The sequence below is a fragment of the Canis lupus genome, chromosome 25 (genome assembly GCF_003254725.2).
Source record: "Canis lupus dingo isolate Sandy chromosome 25, ASM325472v2, whole genome shotgun sequence".
In the NCBI taxonomy this organism is placed as follows: domain Eukaryota; kingdom Metazoa; phylum Chordata; class Mammalia; order Carnivora; family Canidae; genus Canis; species Canis lupus.
In genome coordinates, this window is record NC_064267.1 from 19155654 (window position 1) to 19172026 (window position 16373).

A 16373-nucleotide genomic window follows, 5' to 3' on the forward strand; every position below is an offset into this window, starting at 1 on the left:
CTTCATCTTCCACAAAACTTTTCTTGATCATATAACCCTGTTATCCCCTCTGAGTGCTAACATAACACTTTGTTCTTCTCTCATCACAGCTCTTGACACGCTAAATTATATATGCTCATTACTTATTTAAATCCCCCATACACTAAAGTCCATGAGGGCAGAAACCTTTTTTTTTTTTTTGAAACCTGTCTTTTTTAAAATTACATTTTCCAATCTCTCTCACACTGAGTTCAATACAAAAAATTAGTTTCTCGAAGGCCAAAAACAAATAAACAGACCAACAGAGAAAAGAAACTTCTCTTCCAAAGAAAAATAAATTTTGCAAGAAATGAAAATATGGTCTGCTTTTCCTTCAGAATATAAATATACTTTTGGCCCTAGCATCTCTCTCTTCCAATTTTCATGTCTTCTGAGTTAATGTTGCCTGGTAGCTTATATCTTCACATGTTTTAAGAGTTGACCCTGACCTTGACTTCTCCTAAACCATCTACCATTTTTGCTGACTGAAGGGCTAATTGTAATTCAAGGTTCTGTCCTGGGAGAAACTAATCTGCCTTCTCGGGACAAACTATGAAAGACTTTAAAATAAGCAATACAGAACTGGTATCTTTTCAATGAAATATTCGGGAGGGTCTCTGGACCTTCCAAGGTCATCTGATTTTATTGTGGTCTGTACATTTACTGTCTTTAATTAGGTAATTTTATAACTTTGTAAATTGTAAAAATCTGGTAACAATGTAAATTATACTTCAGCATAGATATACAAATACATTTTTTCCAGTAAAAATACTATTAGTTTGTACTCCATAGAAATGACTCCAAACATTATATTTTATTGCTCTCTATATATTAACCAGTTTCAAATTTATTAGTAAATTCATTTTAGCATTCTTGATTGTCTGCATATACACTTACATACTTATATATACATATATATTATACTTATATATGTATCCATATACTTTAGAGTCTGCTTTAAAATACTTATATATCAAGGCAGCCCGGGTGGCTCAGTGGTTTAGCACCGCCTTCAACTCAGGGCCTGATCCTGGAGACCCGGGATCGAGTCCCACATCGGGCTCCCTGCATGGAACCTGTTTCTCCTTCTGCCTGTGTCTCTGCCTCTGTGTGTGTCTGTGTCTCTCATGAATAAATAAATAAAATCTTAAAAAAGAAGAAATACTTATATATCTTACCAGTTTCCTCATTAATTAGGTAAATAAAACCTCGCATGAATGTTTATTTTGGTGCTTGTATATTTGCCATGATTTTACTATTTTTTTTTCTTTTTTGTGGCCAGAAACAAGCTCCAAACTTTCTTTCTTTCTTTTTCTTTCTTTCTTTCTTTCTTTCTTTCTTTCTTTCTTTCTTTCTTTCTTTCTTTCTTTCTTTCTTCTTTCTTTCGACTTTATTTATTCATGAGACACAGAGAGAGAGAGGCAGAGACATAGAGGGAGAAGCAGGCTCCTCGCAGGAAGCCTGATGCAGGACTCAATCCCGGAACAGGATCTTGCCCTAAGCCAAAGGCAGATGCTCAACCACTAAGCCATCCAGGTATCGCCCCCCTTTTTTTTTTTTAAGATTTTATTTATTTATTCATGAGAGACACACAGAGAGAGGCAGAGACATAGAGGGAGAAGCATAAGCTCCAAGCTTTCTATTACTGTTCCCCAGATTTGGCTTCCCACTGAGAACCATGACCACTAGAACACTAGTATGTGGTCTCTCCTTCTACCTTCATAAACTTCCAAGCTCCTACCAATGTTTCTGGATTTTGAGATTCAGAAAGCTTTGACCTTAAGGGAAAGTGGCACACAAACTGAAGGAGAATTTTCTGGTTCCTGATACTTAAGTCTTGGGAGAAGGCTAGGTAGGAAAGTAAAAGCTAATAGGTACTTAGGATGAAAAGTATGTGAAAAAAAACTAAAAATCAGGCTATATATTTTCATATTTAATTTTGTTTTCTCTATATTATATATTATATACATAATAATCTCTATGTTTGATGTGCCTTTTCGAAATCATATATTAACTGCCTGCTTCTCGTGAACAAAACATATTAAAATATACAAAACTGATTACATCTTCTCTCCATATATGAACTATATTTAAAGAATCAGTGAGGAATCAAAATGATTCCATTCTGGAGCACAGACAGGACAAAGGAATTACAGTAATATTATAAAGAGGCAGACAGTGACAAAACCAGTCCAATGGATTTGTAAGATTTACTAGGAGAATAGGGGGTAATATGGTTTAGTAGATAGGATAGCACTAGAATGTGGAGGATCTCATAATTCAGGTATAACAGAGTAATCTTTCTAAGAGGACGCCTAAAACACAAGTACAACTTTTGACTAAAGAAAACATGGTAGGTTAATATTGAGCTTTAGGATCTGATTACATATCTTCTGTTAAATTGACAGATTCTATGAATCACTGTATCTTATGTGGTAGTAAGTCCTTGAGGTAGATTACTAGAACCCCTTTACATAATGTTCTTTGAGATTGGAGACTTACAGGAGTCAAAAATGCAAGCTGGCTCGTTTTTGGTCATAGGAGAGAAAATGACATGTCACTTAATAAGACAAAATCTCATCACTCTAAGAATCCCTAGATGGGAAACTGCTTCTGGACAAGCAACCCAATTCTGAGGAACACTTACCTTATGGAGAATGAATTTCTTACCAAGTTTACTCCTGATCCAACCTATAAAGTTGAGTTTCACAACATCCAACAAGCTTCCTTTGTTGACATCTAGACTCAACCTTGAGGCAAATTTCCCTTCTGAAGTTTTCCAGATCTTCCCTCTATCATTCTCTGAACAATATATAGAAAAAGAATAGCATACTTAGAGTAACAGGAGAGTCATTACCTCATAACATTTAGTTCAAAATGCAGTGGAATTTCAGCTGTTGCCCCATTATTTTGCAGATCGTGAAACCAGTAGTGGCATTTCTATATAATGAACATAGAAATGCTGGTGGTATTTCCATATAAATGTCCTATACAAGGCACAAAGTTCTCTCACATGTCCTTAAAAGATTGTTAGGTTCTCATAGCAACAAAGCTCTTTTAGTTTTCCTTTAATACTCTAATTTTTATATCATATTATTTGTTTAATGTCTTTTCTACTTCTCCCCTTTATAATCCCATATGACTTTTAATTCTTTGAATATAAGGACTGTGACCTCAGTCTAGATCAAGAGTCAGCAAACTGACCCAAACCCTGGGCCAAATCCATCTATCCATCTCACCACCTGTTTCTATGTGACCTGCAGACTAACAATTATGTGTGTGTGTGTGTGTGTATATATAATCAGTATATATATATATATATATATACACTTTTTCTTTTCTTTTTTTTAAGAGAGGACAGTGAGAGAGAGGGAGGTGGGAGGAGGGGCAGAAGGAGAGAGAGAATTCCAAGCAGACACGGGGCTTGATCTCATGACCTGAGATCCTGACCTGAGCCAAAATCAAGAGTCGGATGCTGAACCGATTAAGCCACCCAGGTGTCCCTATATATTTTAACTGTTGAAAAAAAATCAAATTCAAAGGAAAAATAAAATTTTGACATGTAAAAATTATATAAAATTCAAATATCAGTGTCCATAAATAAAGATTTGTTGGCACATAGCCATTCTTATTCATTTATGTATTGTCATTAGCCAGTCATGTCGCAATGCAAAGTTGATCTCCAGTCCAGATCAAGACTCTTGTTTATCTCTTCCTGGCTGAGAAAACCAGAGAGCTCAGGGAAAAAGTCAGCCTTCTTGCTTTCATCCTGCATGTCTGACAGGGAATCATAGAAGGAGTCATGGGAGGAAGTCTCCGACATATTTCAATAGTCTTCATACACTCTTTGTTTGCTTTCAACAGGAAGGCCAGAGGCATTGTGTCTTTGTACAACAGAGACGTACAGCCCACAAAGTCAAAAATATTTACATTTGGCCCTTGGTAAAACAATTTGCCAATCTCCAGTCTAGAAAATGAAACTTAATAAGTTATTATTAATTATGTGTTGAAATAACTATTGAATGAGTAAATATGAATGCATATAAATGGACACAAGGAAAAAATGAAACAAGATTTCAAATATTTCATTGAAAACTAAAGATAAATTAAAGTTGAAATCCAAATATATTTGTGGTTTAGAGTGAGATAAACAGAATCAGATTTACTTAAAATATCAATAAGCCACTAATCTCATAACATTAATGAAATTAGAGCTTTAATGAGGTATATAGTGGGGGGAGATAGAAAAGAAGGAGGCTCTAAGAAGAGCAGAATGCCCTACTATATTTTTAATGCCTGCTGCAGATATTTTTTTTTTTTAGCTATTCAATGGTGGTTAGTAAGATACTTAATATTCACTCACAGGGAAAATATTACATTAAAGTGATAAATAATAAATGCAAGTATACTTAATATTTCTCCCAACTTGAAGAAGAGAGAAAAAAGTATTTTTACAAAACTTTATTTGTTCACTTTAATGTTTCTCCCAACTTGTAAATTAGTAGTATTATGATAATACACACAAACACACACACAACCATTACTACTAATGGCAATTCTCTCTATGTCGTCTTGCAGAACACAAGAAATAAACTGGTTTCCAGTGCCTCTGGCCTTCCTGTTGAAAGCAAACAAAGAGTGTATGAAGACTATTGAAATATGTCGGAGACTTCCTCCCATGACTCCTTCTACGATTCCCTGTCAGACATGCAGGAAGAAAGCAAGAAGGCCGACTTCTTCCCTGAGCTCTCTGCTTTTCTCAGCCAGGAAGAGATAAACAAGAGTCTTGATCTGGCCCGGAGAGCGATAGCCAACTCTGAAACAGAAGATTTTGACTCAGAAAAGGAGATCTCACAGATTTTCAACACCTCTCCTGTAAGTGTCTGTGAAAATCCTTCCCATAAGGAGACCAGATTTGGAGAACCAACCTCCTCAGGAAGACCTCATGGTAACAGGCCAACACCTGTCCAACCTCTGCCAGAACAAACTGACCGTATCTCTTCATCTCCTTCAAAGAGGAAACCTGCCAAATCACCCTTGCTTGCCAGTCCCAGCTATATCCGGAGCCTCCGAAAGGCTGAAAAACGTGGTGCAAAAACTCCCAACACAAATGTAAAGCCCAAACCAGCATATCAAGTTAAGACTGGCCCCCAGAGCCAGCTATGTGACAAGGCAGCTAATTTCATTGAGGAGCTGACATCCATATTTAGAGAAGCAGCAAAGCCAAGAAATAGAAGCCCCACTGGGGAGTCCTCATCACCAGACAGTGGGTACTTGTCTCCTAAAAATCAGCCGTCAACCCTGATGAGTGCCTCAGCCAGCCAGAGCCCCACTGGAGACCAACAGGAGATAGAAGCGAAGGTCAAGTTACCCAAAGCCAGGCACTGCTACCAAGCAGACCAGGACAAGGCAGTGCCAACCAATAACATCTCTCACCCACAGCCCCAGAATGCACTCCACTTCCCCTCAGCTCCACGATTCATCCAGAAGCTTCGGAGCCAAGAAGTGGCAGAAGGAAGTAGAGTTTACTTGGAGTGTAGAGTCACTGGAAACCCAACTCCTCGAGTCAGGTAAGAACTTTTTATTGTGAATATCAAATGATTTGTGTTGACTTTTGATTTTACTTTAATGTTCAATGTGAAGAAATTTCCTGTATAGTGAGCCCTCTGGAGCCTGACATGATGTTTTCAAATACCTGCAAGGAAAAAGCATCCCAGAATCGCAAATACTAGTTGTAGTAGATATCACTGGTGGGATGTGCCTGTTATCGTGAACCATGTGCTACTAAGGAGAAGGCAAAGTATCAGACAGGCATAGAGGAGCACAAATAGGTTATTAAATAGGACTCTGGTATGAATAACATCCCAGGAAACTTAAAATGTAAACTGATTCATTTAAGGTACCATGAAAGTGTGTGCATAACTTGAATACGAGGTGCTGAAGATGGCTGAAAGTGTGGCTAAAACTGGAAGTTTTCTGCCAGTACAGAGATGTAAGGCACAGATATGCAGAGGCCAACCACAAGATTTACCCCCAAATATATAATCTGATCTAAGGCCTGGGCTAAGTGGGCACATATTCAGTTTAAAAAAGCACACCCACATACCTTCAATGTGATGCGACCAAGGAAACAAAGAAAGATAAACCATGGTGAAAGTCATACAGGTCTGTTGCTCATACACCAGCTCTGGCCACTACAGCCAGAGATATAGCAAAAAACAAACAAACAAACAAACAATTACATGAGCATGAGGTTAGTTGGAATCCATATACACTTACACCCCCATGACTATTCTAATGTCTAGAGTTCTTCCTTCTTGCAGAGTTCATACTTTCTCTGCAAAAAGTTAAAGAGGTTGACCCTGGAATCAAATTGCAGTGTTTCCAATCATGGCTCCACCTTTTGCCAATTGTGTTATTGAGGCAAGTTACTTTGTGACTTAGTTTTTTTATCTGTGAAATGGGAATTAAAATAATGCCTACCTCATTCTATTTCATAAGGACCAAGTAAAATAATATGTGAAAAACTAAAACAGTGCTTTGCCTCTTGTGACTGCTGTGTTAGTATCTAATACTTTTATTATTTCTCATTACTTAATTTTATATGCCAAAATGAAAATAACATTACAAACTGGATTATACTACAAAAATAAGCCATTTATTCATTCAGTTATTTTGAAAGTTTTGCTTTTATTAATGAAAGATGTTTTACTTGGATTACGTAAATATTAAAAAGTAAACTCAAAATTGTGAAATTTGGCAAAATGTTAAGTAGGCATCATTGGCTAAAAATTGCAATACTGGTACATTCTTATTAATATAGCATTTCACAAGCCACAAACTTGACCTCTTACCCTACATCCACTAATAGACACTCTGCTAGAGTTAGGTCTCTTAGTTTGACAGGTTATTGCTCACAAACATGAAGTAAACATTAGCATTATTGGCTAAAAAGTGGTGTAATTAAAGGCAGGGAATTTTTTTTTTCCCAACCAATTTGTTCAACTAATTCCTCTGGAGTCAGTTTTTACAGTAATTTTACTATATTTCTTTTAGAAACTGACAGCAGGGGGCAGTAAAAAACTTCTTACTGGATTCATTCCATTCAAGATGTCATCCTAAATTCTGCATTTATGTATCTTTTCGATACAGAATTTTTCTTATCATTTTTGCCTATGATGGAGATGAAATTGTGTGGTACTTTTGGATTCTACTTAGATTGCTTTCAACCTACTAATCTTGTGAACAAATAATTCTTTATGAGTAATACTTTCATACGTCATTCAAAACAGTTTCACAGGTTTTCATACTACATATGACTCCACTGACATTAACCTCCAAAATAAGCCCCTTTCAAAAAAATTTTTTTTAATTAAAAAAAAAAATAAGCCCATTTCAAACATATTACTGTGGCAGGTAAATATACTATGCCCTTTCAAAAATGACAAAAACAATCTGTTTAATATCAAAGGATTCGTTCAAGTGAGCAGACCATAATTATTATATTAAGGTTCACTTAAACATTTAGTAATTTGGGGAACATCAAATTCATGCTTCTGTCTCCCTTTTTTTACTGGGATTGAGGGTGTTAACTTAGTTAGTAACTACAGAATTATTAACTAGTTTTCTCTTGTCACCTCCTGGCCTAGCAAAGTTCATGACCAATGTCCTTAAACATTACAAGTTATGCCTTTCTAGAGTTAATTAAGTCTTAGATGAAATGCACCATTGTTTAAAACTAGCTGGTCATTTTTGTATCCTTTGGAATTTTTGTTTGTTTTGTTTTGTATTTTGAGAGGGAAATGTACTGGATTTTCTTAATTTCTGTTCCAAAGATTTTGGTACTCTCTTTTATGCATTTGTAGGTATACCAAATGCCTAAGAACACTGAGTTCCTTTTCCACATGAGACATGAGTGTCTAAAAAGATCATCTTCTTTGAAGGAAACTTCATATGAAGAATACTACCTTTAATAAAATGTGCCCTCCTCTGGAGCATTTTAGAACCTGGCTCAGACTCAGTCAGTCCAGGAGACTCTAAACCCAGAGATTGCACAGACCTATTGATTGCTAGGCTACCTCCTAAGATCCCAGAAGCAGGTAACAGGACCCATAGAGAGCAAGGGGTATCAGAGGAACCTGAAGCAACCAATAAGCAGAAGACCAACAGACGATGACTGGTAAGCATAGAGACATTCAGTTATTGAGAAGTCAGCAGCTATAGGGCAGGTGAGTAAGATGTGGTGCAATTGCCAATGGTAAGGTCCAGACTTACTTCAAAGAAATGCATCACGGGAAAAGATGGCAGCAGGTATCTGCATCCAGATACAGGGTCTGAAGCACAGGGAAAAACTTCTACCCTTCAGGAATTTAAGGAAAAGGTAAGGCTACTGCTCCAAAGGACAATAGAAGAGGCACAGTTCAGGAAATAGAGACTCAGGTATGGTTAAATGAGGTGAGACTTTAGTGACTAAACTTGTGCTGCGTCCAGAATAGGGAAACAAATTGTTAGACTAACATGGCTGGGCTACTAAGCTGCTGGCCTGGAGCTACTTAAATTTGGCCTGAATAGAAATTTGGTCTGGGAAACTGGACGTAGTGAAACTTAATGAAGGTAGATAAAGTGGTCCCAGCAAAAGGGAGGATTGGTGGAAACAGTAGGATCGAAGCCAGGCCAGTTCAGTCCAAGGCTTTTCTACTTTATTCTCCCACAAATATATGGCATAAATATCAGATATAACCACAAAGAGAACTGAAAAAATGTATTTTCCTTCTTTATTTTTGCATAGTTCCAACACAACCTCAACAAAAAGAGAAAGGCTGGTGGAAGAAAGCTTATGTATAGTAACTGAGGCTGTATACAATCTAGATACTACTCAAATTACACACAAATTATTTGTTAACATTTTGAATTATTACATTAAATTAAATCAAGTCAGAATTTACACATTTTTCTGATATGTCCCAGTGTTTGGTATTTCTCATACACTACTTTATAATAGTAGTTATAAAACATGTTCCTTTATATCACTCACTTTCCCTGTTCCCTCCACTCTCAGCTTTTGTGAGTTGGAGAAAAATTCACGAAGAATTTTAGTTCAGAAGTACTATAAAAATGAGACCTCTCATTTTCACTTTATATTTTTAAAAATATTTTATTATGGCAACCATATATTTCAAACCATTTTAAAGAAACTGAGAAATAGGGAATTATTTGCCTACTAATAGAAAAATTATTAATTAATCATAGAGACTAGAATATAACTCAGGTCTTCTAATTCCTGATCAGGTACTGAGTGACTCACAAGAAGATTTGGCCACTGTCACTACTGTTTTGCTTGTTGTGGATGGCTTACTGACAAGCTCCAGAAATGGAGATGAGCAAAACTGCCACCTGGAATTCATTCCAAATACCTTTAAAGAAAATAATATCTTGATAATTTCCACAATATTTTTCTACTAAAAAACACACACACACACACACAGAGCCATTCATGGTTATTCTCTTTCTTTGCAGTAAGTTAATACTGCAAAGTAAGTCAATCAACATAAACGAAAAAATGTTTGGGCATGGGGGAAAGCAGAAATTCCCCATCAAGTAACTACAAACAAAATAAATTATTCTCAATTTATAAACAGTAATCCAAACCACCCTCATATTCAAATTGTATTTTGAGGTAAATGTGAACATACTCAGAGAAAAACACCTTTAAATATCCACTTATTGCAGTAAAAGTGAGTCCAGCAGTAGTCCAAGCACATTTAATATTCTAAGTACAATTACACCTAATCATAAGGAGGCTATTAGGTCATCAGTATTAGCCTAGTAAAGTTTTGATGAATATACAAAATTACATTCTTTCCTTCAAAAATCAAAAATCTAGTACCTCCAATGCTTCCAAGTTAGTTTACATTAGTGAGACATTGATCATCATCAAAACCCAAAACAAGAGAATTAGCCATATCAAATCTATGCATGCTGTCTGTAGAAATTTCCATCTCCTCAAAAGAAAATAGAAACAAACCACTGATTCACTTTTTTTCCTAGGAGTATCAGTATATTCCAGTTATTGACTACTTTGGTTTGGGAAAATGTGGCAATAGCACCACTAGCTAGTAGGTTATAAACATGTGGTGATTGTTAAGATTCAGATGGTATAGTTCCAGGAGTATTGTTTGTTTTTGTTAAAGAGTATCTTCACAATGCGACATCAGATATTACCATTAGATTATCAGAATGAAAAATTAACCATGTTGTTACATGAACATGAAATGTAAATAGGTATAAATAATTTGGGGAATAATTTTGTGATATACAATAAAGCTGAAGGTGTACATAACCTAAACTTTCATGTAATTACCAATTGCCTACTGGACATCTCTGCTCAGATATCTAATAGGTATATCAAATTTAATATATCCAAAACTGAACTTGTGGATCTCCTCTCCTCCAAAACCCTTCTCTTTCTAAATCTTCTACATGTCAATAAGTGACAATCTTCCTTCCAGCTACAGCTAAGAGAAAAACTCTGGGGTCATCCTTGGCTCTTCTTTTTCTCACATCTCACATCATCCAATCCACCCAGCAAATGCAGTTGGCTCTGCCTTTAATATACCTAGAATCAGACCACTTCAGACCACTAATTGGGACGTCAACATTGGCTGGGTCAAGCCACCACCATCTTCCCCTGGGATATTTGCATAACCTTCCTAATCTGTCACCTTGTTTCCATCATTGCTCGTTATACTCTTTATTGCCCCTAGCATGATCCTTTTTAATGAAATTGTGGTCACAACACAGTGCAAAGATTTCCAGTGCCTTTTATCTCACTCAGAGTAAAACATAAACATAAAGTAAGGCACCATCTCTCTGATTTCATCTCCTACCATGCCCCTGTTTGGCCCACTCCTGCTACAACGGTGTTCTTGCTATACTCTGACATGCCAGGTGTGTTCCTGTCTCAGGGTTTATTCACATACTGTTTCCTCTTTCCCCAGATATATGCAGGATTAGATCCTTCATCTCCTTCATATCTCTCCTTAAATATCACCTTCATTCAGAGTATGGCCTTCCCTAACTACTCTATGTAAAAGAAAAGGCCCTGCCCAGCTTATTCTCTATTTCACTCATTGTTTTTCTTCACAGAACTTATCCAATAAATTCTGCATTTTACTTGTTTAATTTTTTTCATTGTCTGTCTTCCTAAGTAGAATATAAAACCCTTGAATATAGGGACTGCCATCTGATTCTTGTTGTGTCCCCAGAGCTTAAAATGGTGCTTGGCATATAATAGGTGCTCAGTAAATATGAATTGAATATATAAATGAATTTCACTCCTGGCTATATTTCATGCTAATTTTATACTCATTGAAAAATAATAGCTTTCTATTTTACTCTACTATCCCAGTTATGTATTTGGTATGTTCACAGCAATGTTTCCAATAAATGAATGGCATAATTTAGTCTATACATAACATCTAGAAAATGTCTGGGTGGTAAGCAATGTAAATTAGATATGCTGGCTCTTCGGTGTTTGCCCTCATGAGTTATAAGTTCATCAATTTTCTGAGTTGTCTTAGTTGTTTTAAAGCTTTTAAAATTTTTCTTATTTTAAATTCATGGTAATAGAATGGTATATGTACTCAGTCTTCTGCCAGAGATCTTCTATGGTTAGTCTACCCAATTTATTGACTACAGAGGATAGAAAAATTTGTATATGAGTCTCTCATTCCCAAGACAAAATTCCTGCATTTAGACACCCCCCCCCCACACACACACATGCATACACACGTGGTACCTTTTTTGAAATAGTGAAAATCTGAAGACTAACAAGAGTTGCATATTGTCATTTCACCAACCCAATTATCCCCCCCATATTATCATATGTGGTAAATGGGAGCAAGCAAAATGGGGCAGAATCCAACAGAAACAATACCAATTAATGTTGTAGGTTCCTGGGGCACCTGGGTAGCTCAGTGGCTGAGCGTCTGCCCTTGGATTAGGTCATGATCCTGGGGTGCTGGGATCAAGTCCCACAACAGGCTCCCTATAGGACCTATTATATGCCAAGCACCATTCTAAGCTCTAGGGACACAACAAGAATCAGATGGCACTCCCTCTGCCTGTGTCTCTGTCTCTCTCTGTGTCTCTCATGAATAATAAATAAAATCTTCAAAAAAAATGTTTTAGGTTCCTATTTTTCTTATTCTTTTATCATTTCCTTTAATTTATTTCTAAATCTTTTAATTGTTTTCTTTTTCCGTACATTTGCATTGGCTTGAAAAACTAAGTCTTTTGTATTTTACAGGGGACAATTAGTGTTCTCAACATCAAATTACCATTGAACTAGAAACCAAAGGAGATTAAGCAACAGAGTAGCACCTTTATTTTCATTGAAATGAAATAAACTTATCTCTGATTCCCCCTCATAGGTGATTTTTATGAGTTAATAAATTAAGGCAATATGACCTATTATGCTATTATATCCTCTTTCCTATCCTTTTCATTCTTTCTCAACCCCTATTTCCATCCAATATCCACCCACTTGTAATTCCCATGTGAAAAATGACCTATACTTCTACAATGCTTTAACTGCTAAAAGCAGTTTAATATGAATTAAATTTATATTCAAATGAATATTGAATCTGCTTTTGTAGACCAGTGAGTAAAATAAGGTAGCTCAGTATCAATGAACCCAGGAAATATTGGCTCTGTTTTGTGGAGCTATTGTTTAACAATTTGAACATTACAGAGTGACAGCAACTGCCCTATCATCTGTTCTTGGCCAACCCATGAACCTGTGATGCTGTGATAGGCCAATGTACACAATGCTGTACACAATGCTGTTCATATGGATATCTCAATGAATCAAGAAGCAAACTTGATATTCAAGGCAAATATGGAGTATTAATATAGTAATAACAATCATTGGTATATAGTTATAAAGTAGCAGCAGCCAAATCAGATAGTAGGATCTATTCTAAAGAATTGGTTCCATCATTTCAGTTTACATCTTGATAGCCAAGTTTCTGGATTTAACAAGAAAACTGATCAATAAACAAACATCAACACAAATTTTCCTAGGAAATAAAGGTGGTCAGAAAATCCCTTTACAATTAAGAAATAGATGCTTATGCATTACAAAAAAAAATGCTTACAGAACAAACAGCAAAAGGGTTTTGCAGCTGATCATAAAGATACTGAAGCAAGAGTGTGAATCTGGCCTCTATCACATGTCCAGTCATGTTAGCAAATTATTTCACCTTTCTATGCCTCAGTTTCCTTGTCTGTAAAATGAGAATAATAAAACTACCTACCTCTAGTGTTATTATGAGTGCTAAGTCAATTAACATAAGGAAAGAGTTTAGAACTCTGCCAGTACATAGCTTAATAAATATTAAGGTATTTTATAAAGTTATTTATTATATAGTTATTTATTTTTATAAAGTTATTTATTATTATAAAGTGTTCACCTTTATTGTTTATTGTCATTGATTTGTTACATGCTCCCTACACTCTACCTTCTCAAAAATCTTTGAATCTCTTCTTTTTCTTAAAAATTTTTATGCTACAACTTTCTTTTGTACTGCTCATATTTCCAATGGTGTAGGGTTTATAGAGAGGGAACACTTCAACTTTAAAGGCTAAACATAATATATAAAGAATACAATATATCTCAAAAAATGTTTTTAATCCTGTTTGGACAGTGAGTCTCAGATTCCTATCTCAAGGTCAGAATCAATACCCAGGCTGCCAAGGGCTGTTGGGATATTGTCCCCTGATCTGGGTCTATTGTCATTGTCTAGTAACTTTTACCTCACTTGGCCTTCTGTTCCTTCATGGCCGCAGGGGTGGGATTAGAGCCAAAGATAAGTAATTTCTTTCCATCTCTACCCTTCCTCCTACAACTAATCATCTCCACATCCTCTCTTCCCAAACCTAAAAGCTGTGAAGGTCAGCCTTATTGTGGACTCCGGACAACTTGGAAAGCCTTCTAAAATCAAGTCTCTGACTATTGTTTTCTTGCTGCTTTTTAAATTGTTTAGCAATTTTCCTGAGTTAATTTCATGACTCTTTGTGAAATACTTACTAAAGCCAATTGAAAGTGGTTCCCCAACACTTTAACCACTCCCTGTTTTTGTGTTCCAATAATTTCAGCAGGAAGAAAACTCTAAAAATAATTGGAGTAACAAATGCAGGCTTTTCCCCCAGCTAGATAAATTGGCTTTGATTTTGTATTTTCTTCCTACTAAGTATTATACCATACAGCAAAGCTCTCAAAAGGAAAAGAATGTGGTTTTGGAAGTTTAATTTACTATTATGCAAACTACTGTGAATAGTTGTTTTGAAAAAATTTGACTCTGAAATTTGGGATGGATACGTTCACAGTCAAAACTACTCAATGTCTTAAGTCTTTTCTGTAGAGTTGCTTAAAGTACTTCTTGACATGTTTCTTCATTTGCCTTGAGGCAGGGCCGCATAATGGATCACTGAACCTGTTTAGGCATAATTACAGCAATTCAAGAACTTCACTTCCATGATGCATTCTTTTGACGGTTAAAAGGAGTTATTTTATAAATACAACTGTAGCAAACACAATTGCAAGTCTGAAACCTGATGCAGCTTACTGTGCTGATCCAGATGCAAACAAAGATTTTCTACCAGTTGATGTGTTCAGGTGATGTGTAGCAATAGAACTGATTCTTTCCTATTTAATTTTAATTTCTTTGAGCCAAGAAACAGGGTCATATTTAATATGTACTGGAATAGGAGTAAAGTGCTAGTCATGTGAGCACTGATAGTGAAACCCAATCAAAAGCCTTTCCTGGCAGAAGAATTACTAATTCCAAGTGGAAACATTGTTTTCTTGATCATGAGTTGTAAGAGTGAAGTCTAATTCTATATAATAGCATAGAGGAAATTAGGCCACAGAAACAAGTTTCCAATGAGTGGTTATATGGTTCACATGTGGGCTAGAACACTTAAATAAAAATAGCCTAGGAAACAGGATTTTTTTTTCCCTAAAGTAACAGCTTTTAGTCTTGGTTGTTGGAATTGGTAAGTATTTTCTAAGGGGAAAATAGAAAACAAGTCTGGTGAAAAGGATTTCCAAGTCTTGGAGGAGAATCTTTGAAGAAGGAAGAGGAAAAGGAGGAGGAGGGTGAGGAGAGGGTAGAGGAAGAGAAAGGTGAAAACGAGGAGAAAGAAGGAAAGGAGGATAGGAGGGAGGAAGGGAGGACATGTGAAAGGAAAAAAAGAAAATTTATATTTGAAGTGAATTGGTTCTGTCTTTAAAAGCCAGAAATATCTTCAAAATCATTTTTGCCATCATATTCTACATCTAAATTTACAAACACACATACACACACACACACACACACACACACACATGCACATTTTTAAAAGTAGACTCCACACCCAGTGTGGAGCTCAATACAGGGTGTAGACTCACCACCCTGAGGTCAAGATCTGAGCTGAGATCAAGAGTTGGGCACTTAACCAACTGAGCCATCCAGGTGCCCCTGAAAACACTTATATCTTAATGAAAGAAGATATTACTTGAAACCTTGAAAGATGGTTGATACACAGTGTGGTTCAATGAGTTAAGCATAGGACCTTTCCCATATACTTCTACATATAAGTTTACAAATATTTATATATTAATGAAACAAGATGTTACTTGAAAGACTTATTATATACAGTGTAGTAAAAAAAATCATTTTTGCCATCACAGAAGTTATCACAGATCAATTTCATTAGCAGAGAATATTCCAGTTGTGCTTATACATAGATAGCGCAATAGATATACAGTTATGAAGGCTAAGAAGAGGAAGTAGAAAAAAAAAGAAGAGGAAGTAGGAAATATTTGTTTCAGTTTTGGATTTTGAACCACCACAGACAAAAATTAAGAATTTTCTACATCATTGGGGAACCCAGACTGTTCAGTCAATTAAACATCTGACTTTCGATTTCAGCTCAAGTCTTGATCTCAAGTTCATGAGTTCAAGCTCCATATTGGGTTCCACATTGGGCATGGAGCCTATTAAAAAAAAAAAAAAGCAAGAATTTTCTATATCATTATATGTATTTGGATATAATGAAGGAAACACCATGGACTACTGAGCTTTCTAGAATAATGATACTAAAAAGGTATTATTCACAAATAAGAGGATTTGGTCAAAAATAAAGACTTAGCTTAGGCCTAGGCACTCCTAATATTTAGAGGCTTTGTCAGGCCCTCATGAGGAAACTTTTTAAGTTAACACCTGAAACTTACTGTAGTATTCAACTTCATCATACATGTCTGTGCAGTCATTGTGCAGAATTACATAGACCACTAAGTTGTAGGAAGCTTA

General features: G+C 35.9%; 1 protein-coding gene across 5 annotated transcripts in view; it reads left to right on the forward strand.

The window, feature by feature from the left end:
* PALLD (palladin, cytoskeletal associated protein) overlaps positions 1 to 16373 on the forward strand; it is a 409145-nt gene that overhangs the window by 21722 nt on the left and 371050 nt on the right. For all 5 annotated transcript variants that reach the window (XM_025462823.3, XM_049101108.1, XM_025462824.3 and 2 more), the window contains exon 2: positions 4597 to 5588. In XM_025462823.3, coding sequence (XP_025318608.1) covers positions 4678 to 5588 — 911 coding nt within the window. In that variant the 5' untranslated portion in view covers positions 4597 to 4677. The remainder of the gene's footprint in view (positions 1 to 4596; positions 5589 to 16373) is intronic.